The sequence below is a fragment of the Myxocyprinus asiaticus genome, chromosome 28 (genome assembly GCF_019703515.2).
Source record: "Myxocyprinus asiaticus isolate MX2 ecotype Aquarium Trade chromosome 28, UBuf_Myxa_2, whole genome shotgun sequence".
In the NCBI taxonomy this organism is placed as follows: Eukaryota; Metazoa; Chordata; class Actinopteri; order Cypriniformes; family Catostomidae; genus Myxocyprinus; species Myxocyprinus asiaticus.
The window spans coordinates 1961631-1972268 of record NC_059371.1 but is presented as its reverse complement, the minus strand read 5'-3'; the positions used below and the strand labels follow the sequence as shown (position 1 = coordinate 1972268).

The following is a 10638-nucleotide window of genomic DNA, read 5'->3' as shown; positions in this document are numbered from 1 at the left end:
TGCATTGAGCGCTTGGTACCGAAATGTATGAATCCACTGAAACAATGAATCCAAGCAAAAGATTGTAAACCGAAGCGTTGCGGTACATTCCATGTACACTGTAAGCATGCGCGACGCGTCTGTCTGGGCTGCAGGTGGAATCGTGACGTCGACAACAAGTCAACCAATCAACGACTTTGTTTATGCGTGCGGCGTGTTGCAGTGTAGACAGCCGCGTTTGGCTGAACTAGAGTGTCGCGTCGCTCGCGTGTATTGCAGTCGGGGTGTTGCAGCAAGGGGCTGCGCCACATTTAAAGCGCGTTCGCGTTCAGAAGGCATCACCAACTTCTTTCAGCTTTGGGAGGGAAGTGATGTTTCACAGTAAGTGGCGCAGTGTCTCTGCAAGAGACGCAGCGTCAGTATTTCACACGTGAAGCATGGCCAAGTCATATATCACAGCGCGTCATTTCGTGGTGAAAAAGAAATATTTGAGTCAGGTGAGTAAGAGTGAATGAGAAGACAATGGACAGCCGGACCGAGAACCCGACGAAGGCAGCGGGCTACCTGAAAGAGCTGAATAAGATCATCGAGACGCAGCAGGCGCTGCTGGAGCGTCAGAAGATGCGCATCTTTGAGCTGGAGCAGCATGTGTCTGACCTGTGCGCGGAGAACAGCCGCCTGAAACACGAGTACCAGCGGCATCTGCTCACCTGCAGACTGCGATCCATTCAAGAAAACACCGCACAACAACAGTAAGAGTCAACGTAAACTTCATATACTATAGAAAAAATGATCTTTATTTTTATGTTATTCAAAAAGCAGCTGTATTAAAGACCGGTTGTTCACTTGTAAAGCATATTTTAATACATAAGGCTTGTTTGTTATGTTGTGTCTGCATGGGTTGAGTGGGTGTGTTGGTTTGATATGGAAAAGTTCATTACAGTGCTGCTCGGTACTATAGCCTATGGGTCATTCCTACAATTCAGTGCCATTAAGTCCGCAGTACAAGTTGTGGTATTTATAATGTTTAATTTCACAGGATTACAATTTTAATAGCCTTGGTTAAAATAATAAATATCATTGATAATGTTAGACTTTGCTGTGGGACAAAAAGTCAGTTTTTCAATAATTGAGATCATTTTGAATTATTGCAGTCTGTCATTTCCGGCTCATGTCTTCAGAGCAGCACGTCAATAATCTTTGACAAAAATAAGTGCTAAATCACCGGATTTGTACATTCTTTTTCCATGCTTCCATGTTTAGTACTACATTCTCTAACTAACATGTCTTCATTTGTAAATGTGTCATTTTAACAATGATAGCTGAGGTTTTTGTGTGTTCCATGATTTCTCGTGTGATTCCACACATTAACAGTCTGTTATAAAGTGACATCAGCCATTCAGCAAAGTTAATTATGAGTTATTTGAAGTAACTCTTTTGTTTTATTTTGTTTTCCTGATTTTGTGCAGCCTAATCTCACAGTGAAATCGGAAAGAGTAGGTCGACTTTTCTTTAGAAAAATTCGGTATATGCTTACGAAATTTAAAACACTGCCCCCAGTGGCCAAAGCGAGAAGTCTTGTAGGGCGTATGGGCACGTGTGAGCTCCATTTCTGTTCAGGAAAGGTTGCCAAAAGCTAGTTGTGAAGCGAGTTCCTTTCTGCAGTACAGGATGTAATACAGTGAAGAGTAATGCATATTTATGGACTGAACCCCCCCCCAACCCAAACCTAAACCTAAACCATTACTGGAGTAAAAAATGAAATGTTAGGGGGAAAAGTGCAACCTCTGAATCACGCTCGTTACTAATTTTGCAAACGCGATTACTTCCTGGTTGCAACGTGGATACAAACCCTGGTTTCACACGCTACTGACACAACGAGCGGCTGGACATACCATGTGGGAAGATAAACACACTGAAAGCGATGCAAAAATGTCTGGTGGGATATGTTGCATGTAATTGCAAAATGTATACTATTTACAAGTATTTACATTGATTAGTTGAACTCATGCTAAAACTGGTACTGTCTCTTTAAGAAAACTGGCATTTCTGTAAAGAGCATCTGTAAATGAGTGCATATTAACAAGAGTGACTCCAACGGCTTTATCTCATCTGTGCTATGCATGATTAGAATTAAATGTTTGTTTATTGTTGTTTTTGAATAGCAGCTGACTGTAGAGAAAAGTTATGTTATTAAAAGAGTCATAATTCAATGACATATGGGTCACTGGTGAGTAAAATCTAAACATTTACAAGCCAGTTGCCAAATAAATACATTTAGCCGCATAGCATAAAATTTGGTTGCAAAGGTGAGTGATTTCCTTTTCATTGCAGTTAGAGATGTAATAGTATCAAATTTCTATATCACGATAATTGCTGAAGCATTTATCACAGTATTGTATTGAATTACAAAATGGGTTGAAAGATAAATAAACATTATTGTTGTTCTTAATTACAAGATTTAGTTACTTGTTTTGTATTTTTATTTTTTATTTTATTAAACGATCACAAAGAAAGTAACTTTGCAAAGATCAAACCATATAACATTCAAAGAGACATGGAGTCCAATGCTTCTATTTTGCCTTTATTTAATGTATAATGGTTTATTTTCATTGCAAATGAACAAGTAACAACAATGGTAACTGTGATGAGGAGGAGGGCGTGGCCGGGCCGTGAGGGTGCACAGCTGGCGCTGAATCAGATGATCAGCGGGAGAGCGAGATAAATGGGGGCCGGAGACCCCAGTTTGAGAGAGAGAGAGACGCACGTGGCAACGCTGCATGTGTGTGTTTATGTTTGTTTTATGTTGAGTTTGATATTAACATTAATGTTGACTTTTCAGCCGGTTCCCGCCTCCTCCTCGCCCACCTTTACCTGTTACAGTAACATTTTGAGGGAAAAGTTTAACTGAAAAAGAAACATGAATTTGAGCTTTCCTAGTAATTTGGTATGTCTCTGTTACTGTAAGAGTTAGAGTGTTGGGAATGTTGATTTGTTGATGGAAATGCTACAGTGCATTCAGAAAAATCTAAACAAGTTTGCTTTCTAGGTTAGAAATTCTCATGTCTAAAACTTTCACGGTATTTTGAAGTACCCGCAATAACAATATTGTGCATGTTAATTATCATGGGATACCTTATTATTGGTAAATGTCTAATTGCAGTGTAGGTTTGTGCATAGAGTAAAAGATCGATCTTGAGATTTAAGAATTAATATCATTCACATGAAGATCTCGATGCATCGGAAATTCAATATTTTTACCCATCCCTAACCCATTATTGTCCACCCTGACCCTGCCCATTTAACAGGGTAGATGATCTGAATTTAAGTAATTTAGCTTGACCAGCATAACTACAATATTTGGAAAACATCCCTTTAATGATGAAACGTAAAGATACTAATTGTATGTTTCATTTTTCAACATTTTCAAAGCTGAAATGTCATCGAATTGTAGGAATGACCCCTATAGTAGATGCTAAATATAACAACTTGTTCTTTTTGCACAGCATAAAATATTGTCCATGCTAATTTCTGATTAGTTGCTGTTTAATTATATTGCCTGAAATGTTGCTGCTGGGATGTTTGATTCATTTTCTCAAATCGAATCTGAACTGTTCATTTTGTCGAAGCAGTAAAAACTAGGGCTTTCAAATGATAAGAATTTATAATCAAATTTATTACATGATGTGCTAATTAATTAATCAAATTAATTGCAATCAATATTAACTGAGAAAGCCCCCCAAATTAAGCTAATTTTGTCATTTAATAATTCATATAATTACTGGACTCAAGATGGCGCAGAGTACGGCTGCTGCGTTGCGAGCTCCGACACAACATGGTAGTGTTTTGTTTGTTTTGTTTACAGTTCTTATGTTTTTTGTCTTGGATGTTGTCTGCCTTATTTTCTATGACAGACAAACACTTTTGGACATTGGTTCAGCAATTACACACCGTAAACCGGACTTCAAATTCCTCAATGGCGACCCGCTATTTACAAACACGCAAGCGGACCCCTTTGTCTGTGCTGCCCGGCCGCGGAAACGCAGGAGGAAAAGGGGAAACAGAGCCGGCGTTCTCATCAGAGCAAGACGCTGCGCAAATCGACCCCCGCTACCCAGTATTCTACTTGCAAATGTTCAGTCTCTGGATAACAAGCTCTGCGAGCTGAAAGCGCGAATCTCTTTCCAACGAGAGACGAGGGACTGCTGCATTATCTGCCTTACAGAAACTTTGATGTCTGCAGAGATTCCAGACTCAGCCATTGAACCCGCGGGGTTCTCCGTGCACCGAGCGGACAGAGCGAAAGACCTCTCAGGTGTAAAAGCAGAGGTGGTGGTGTATGTTTTATGATCAACAAATCCTGGTGTGATCAGAGGAACGTACATTCTATCAAGTCTTTCTGCTCTCCTGATCTGGAATTTCTTATGCTTCTGTGTCGACCATTCTGGCTACCGAGGGAATTCACAGCGGTCATTATCACTGCTGTGTACATCCCGCCACAAGCCGACACAGACCGGGCACTCAAGGAACTGTACGGGAGTATAAGCAAGCAGGAAACCGCACATCCTGAGGCCGCGTTCGTTGTGACCGGGGACTTTGATAAAGCCAGTTTCAAATCAGTCGCACCAAAATACCACCAGCACATTAGTTTCAACACACGAGGGGACCGGGTTTTGGACCATTGCTACTCTCCCTTCCAGGATGGCTACAAATCCCTCCCCCGCCCACCATTTGGCAAATCAGACCACTCTCCCATTCTGCTTCTGCCCGCTTACAGGCAGAAACTGAAACAGGAAGCACCCACTCTCAGAACGATCCAGTGCTGGTCGGACCAATCAGACACTACGTTACAGGACTGTTTTGATCACACGGACTGGGAGATGTTCTGGTCCGCCTCTGATGATGACATCGAGCTTTATGCTGATGGCGTAATGTGTTTCATCAGAAAGTGCTTAGAGGACGTCGTTCCGACCAGAACAACACGGATCTATCCGAACCAGAAGCCATGGATTAATAGCGACGTTCGTGTGGCACTTAATGTGCGGACCTCCGCTTTTAATTCCGGGAACGTGGAGGAGCATAAACAAGCCAGTTATGCCCTCCGAAAAATCGGAACAGCAAAACGCCAGTACAGGAACAAGATTAAAGGACAGTTTAACACCACCAACTCTAGAAGCATGTGGCAGGGAATTAACATCATCACGGACTTTAAAGGGAATAAAAACTCCGCCATGAACACCGCTGCCTCTCTCCCGGATGAGCTAAATACTTTTTATGCTCGTTTTGAGGGAAATAACACCGCCCTCGCGGAGAGAGCCCTCGCGGCCGAAGCTACAGAGGTTAGTTCACTCTCCGTCTCTGTAGCGGATGTAACCCGATCCTTCCGACGGGTGAATATCCGCAAAGCCGTGGGTCCAGACGGCATTCTGGGCCATGTCATCAGAGCGTGCGCGAACCAGCTGGCTGGTGTTTTTACGGACATTTTCAACCTTTCCCTCTCTTTGTCTGTAGTCCCCACATGCTTTAAAACATCCACCATTGTGCCTGTTCCAAAGCAATCAAAAATCACTTGCTTAAATGACTGGCGTCCTGTTGCTCTGACCCCCATCATCAGCAAATGCTTTGAGAGACTAATCAGAGATTACATCTGCTCTGTGCTGCCTCTCTCTCTAGACCCATTGCAGTTTGCTTAACGCAACAACCGCTCCACTGATGATGCCATTGCATCTACAATACACACTGCTCTCTCCCACCTGGAAAAAAGAACACTTATGTGAGAATGTTGTAGACTACAGCTCAGCATTCAACACCATAGTGCCCTCCAAGCTAGATGAGAAACTCCGGGCTCTGGGCTTAAACAGCTCGCTGTGCAGCTGGATCCTGGACTTCCTGTCAAGCAGACGCCAGGTGGTTAGAATAGGCAGCAACATCTCCTCATCACTGACCCTCAACACTGGAGCCCCACAGGGCTGTGTTCTCAGCCCAATCTTGTATTCCTTGTACACACATGACTGTGTGGCAACACATAGCTCCAATGCCATCATTAAGTTTGCTGATGACACGACCGTGGTAGGTCTGATCACTGACAATGATGAAACAGCCTACAGAGAGGAGGTGCACACTCTGACACACTGGTGTCAGGAGCACAACCTCTCCCTCAGCGTCAGTAAGACAAAGGAGCTTGTGGTGGACTTCAGAAGAAAAGACAGAGAACACAGTCCCATCACCATCAATGGAGCACCAGTGGAGAGAGTCAGCAGCTTCATGTTCCTGGGTGTCCACATCACTGAGAAAATCACATGGTCCATCCACACTGAAGTCGTTGTGAAGAGGGCTCATCAGCGCCTCTTCTTCCTGAGACGGCTGAGGAAGTTTGGAATGAACCGCCACATCCTCACATGGTTCTACACCTGCACTGTAGAGAGCATCCTGACTGGTTGCATCGCTGCCTGGTATGGCAATAGCACCGCCCACAACCGCAAAGCACTGCAAAGGGTGGTGTGAACTGCCAGACACATCATCGGAGGTGAGCTTCCTCTCTCCAGGACATACTATATACCAGGCGGTGTGTGTAAAAAGCTCGGAGGATCATCAGAGACTCCAGCCACCCGAGCCATGGGCTGTTCTCACTGCAACCATCAGGCAGGCGGTATTGCAGCATCAGGACCCGCACCAACCGACTCCATGATAGCTTCTTCCCCCAAGCAATCAGAATTTTGAACTCTTGATCTCTCACGATCAAAATACATCAGCACTGCACTTTATTACTCTTACTCTTATATCCCACACCGGACTGTCATAAATTATATTATTATTATATTATATTCTCTCTTAACAACTGACTATCAACCGACAGCCTGAATGTCAATACAGTACAATACAACCTACTGTACATTCTATATATACTATATATTCTTTTTTTATTGAATAATGTGTATCTATATTGTGTGTATTGTACTATACAGTGTATGTTATTATTTGTATATTGTGTTATGTGTAATTGTGTATATTAGATTTTAAATTGTGTTAATTTGATGTTATTGTAAATTGGTATATGTCTCATCACTGTCACAACTGCTATGTTGATTGGAACTGCACCCAAGAATTTCACACACTATTGCACTTGTGTATATGGCTGTGTGACAATAAAAGTGATTTGATTTGATTTGATTTGAAGCGTTGAAAAATATGACTTGAGATCCCTGCATTCTGCTGTGCATGGTCTAGCTGTATTTGAGCGCAAATGCGTGTCTCTGGAAGGCTGTGCTGCCTGCTCGTTGATTTGACAAGGAGTCGCGCTGACTGCCCCCTACTGCTACAGATTCACAAAAACATCAAGGTAGTACAACAAGCTTGCATTGCTCTGATGGTAGGAACATTCCTTATTACAGAATTTGCATATTTAATTGCATCAGTTTTTTTATGTGTTATTTTTCATATGAAATCGACAGCCCTAATAAAAAAAATTCAGTACTTCTTTTGAATCTTCACTTAAAATTTGTTTTCAGAAATTCCAGCAGGGCATGTTACATGTTCTGTTTTTCTCTTAATAGTAAGCCCTGAAATTATTTTTTTTTTTGCCTAAAATGAAAAGTCTAACATTTTGTTCTTGCCTTCATCTTGGTCTAAGCCACACGAAAAGCTATTTTGCAGAATATTCACAGGGCTGTCAAGCTTCAAAAAGGACAAAACATATATACAGTATGTTGAAATGTTCTCACATGTAAATCACGTGCAGTCCTGCCCATTGGTCTGCAGATTCAGTATACAGTGGTGTGCAAAACTCTATATCTATGAATGTCTTTATTTTGCGTGCTTTAATAATTTAATACAAAAAATGATACTATTAGCATAATAATTTAAGTTAAAGGTTGAGAAATGTAAACAAATTTCAGAATTTCTTAGTAAATGGTACACTACCATTCAAAAGTTTAAGGGGACATATTCATACTACCATTCAAAAGTTTAAGGTCACTTATTCTTTTTTTTTTTTTTTCACATTTTAGAATAATAGTAAAGTCATCATAACTATGGAATAACATAAATGGAACTATGGGAATTATGTTGTGACTAAAAAAATCCAAAATAAATCAAAACTGTGTTATATTTTAGCATCTTCAAAGTAGTCACCCTTTGCCTAGAATTTGTAGACATGTATTCTTGACATTTTCTCAACCAACTTCTTGAGGTATCACCCTGGGATGCTTTTTAAACAGTATTGAAGGAGTTCCCATCTATATGTTGGGCAATTAGTGGCTGCTTTTCTTTATTATTTGGTCCAAGTCATCAATTTCAAAAACTTTTTTTTTAAATTAAATTTTAGTTTTGTAATTAAATAAATTAATATGTTGGCACAAATATATTTCTGTCTACAAAACTAATTTAAAACATTTAAGAATAAACCTTCAGATCAAAAGGTTTTTAAGATTATGAGAAACGTTTCAGGCAAGTGATCCCAAACTTTTGACCAGTAGTGTATGTGCCCAAATACTTTTGCTTTAATGACAGCACTTAAACTGGCATGGACCCAAATGTTGCTCAAAGTCCTTCAAAACCTGAAGATCCAAAAAATATTTGTACTTAATTATATAAGAGTCCAAAGTAGAAGCAATTTCACATACACTGCGGTATGAACGGTATACATACTATCATACTAGTGCCCAGATCTACTGTCACATGATTGACAACTGTAGTCAAGTTAGTAGTGCAGCTAGTTACTCCTCAACACTGTTAAGTGTTTAAATGAGTGCTTTCACACTCAGTAATACCTTCCGTACACAAAAGTAAATAGTAGTACCCTTTGTGTATGCAATGCTAGTCCTCCCTGCGAAACAAAATGATTACATTGGAGAATATTTGTTGATAATAACTTGATATTCAATAACAAAGTGCCCTCATAGCTAAAATCATCAACTCCAGAACACTGACCTGTAACTGGACTTTGGATTTCCTAATGAGACATCTGCAGGTGGTACAGTATGCGTAGACACCAACATATGCCCTCTACTTAACTCTGAACAACTTAGTCCCACAAGGCTTTTTACTTGGCTCTCTTCTGTTTTCCCTGTTTACACATGATTGTTTCACCAGGCATAACTCAATCTCATCATTAAGTTTGTGGGTGATACAACAGTCATCAGCCTGGTCACAGATGGGAGTCTGTGTACAAAGATGATGTTAACACCCTGGCAGTGAGGTGACAAGAAAACAACTTCTCTCTAAACAACAGTAAGACTTCTTTGTCTTCTTCAGAAAACAGGTACAAGTAAGCTGCTCCAAAACAGATTGTCTTTATAATGATTTGGATTTCAGGAAACATCATGAAGATCACACACTTCTCTACATCAACACACTGCATTAACACACACCATTCTACACCAACACACCTTTCTCCATCAACAGGACTGCAATGGAGAGGGTTAGCAGTTTCAAGTTCCAAGAGGATAACAAGTGTTTTTGAAACCATTAGCTCAACTAATGAAATGTCAGCATGATATGTGCCTCTTTACACCACATTAAAGAACATATCTAAAACATTATTTTACTGGAATGAAGACTTTTTATGCTTACTAATGGAAAGCTGATTGCTGCTTATAAAATGAGCAGTATTGGCAAAGGTAAGATCTTCCAAAGAGAGCCATGTGCTGAAATCATTGAAATTTCAGAAACTGTACACAGTAATATAATACTGTACACATGACTATAATCGTCCAGAAAATTCCTGCTTCTGTGTATTTTTGTTCACTGAGCAGCATGGAATGATCTTTCAATGCTCTGGAACTCTGAAGAACCGATGCTGAAAAAAATGTTTGATTTACATTGGCCCTATTGTTTAAAATAAGTGATTTATTGGACATTTCTAAATCATCTCTCTATTTTATGAAATTGTGAAAGCTTGTTAACATGCATTATTATACTGTATCTACGATTGACATGTGTATTCATTAGAGATGAGCTGATAATTTTTTTTTCCATGCGTCTTTGACTTACTTGCAGTAAGTTGTTTCCGAGAGTTCCAGTACTCTAGTATCGGCCGCATTATGTGACTCACTGATGAGCGGCATTTCCCATCAGACATTTTTGCATCTGCTCCAGTGTGTTTGCCTTTTTCTTGATTCGTGACCAGAAGCACGTTGTGTCAGCAGCGAGGGAGACCCGGCTTCGGATCCAACGTTGAAACCAGAAAGTAATTGTGGTCGCAATATCAGTAACGAGCATAATTTGAAGATGGCTTTCCCCCGTAACATTAAATTTTTACTCCACTGATTGTTAGGTGGAGGTTTAGGCTTGGGGGTTCAGTTTATAAAATATGCATTCTTCTTCACTGTATGCTGTACAGCTGAAAACAACTCGCTTCACAACTTGCTTTTGGTGCCCCTCCATTGACATTACATTCGCAAAATGGAGCTCACGTGCCCATTCACCCAAAACTCTTACCACTTTGGCCACTGGGGGCAGTGCTTCGATTTTCAGTAAGCACAGACCAATTTTAGCTAAAGAAAAGTCATCCGACTGTTTCTGATTTCACTGTGAGATCAGTCTGGCACAACTCTGCATCAGGCACTGTCAATTTAATACTAATATCATGGCAAAATGCATGGCCTCTGTCAATGGAATACTGCATACATTTACAGTATCTATAAAGAATCAGTTTGAGAA

The 10638-nt window shown here is 40.5% G+C and overlaps 1 protein-coding gene across 3 annotated transcripts in view; it reads left to right on the top strand.

The window, feature by feature from the left end:
* The first annotated feature begins 269 nt into the window (after nucleotides 1–269).
* The window catches only part of LOC127419564 (IQ motif and SEC7 domain-containing protein 1-like), a 161993-nt gene continuing 151624 nt past the window's right edge, over nucleotides 270–10638 (top strand). Inside the window, exon 1 of one of the 3 annotated variants that reach the window (XM_051661069.1) lies at nucleotides 270–731. In XM_051661069.1, the coding sequence (XP_051517029.1) occupies nucleotides 502–731 (230 nt within the window). In that variant the 5' untranslated portion in view covers nucleotides 270–501. Of the gene's footprint in view, nucleotides 732–9081; nucleotides 9208–10638 lie in introns of those variants that run through there. The other 2 variants (XM_051661070.1, XM_051661073.1) reach the window with 2 other exon arrangements.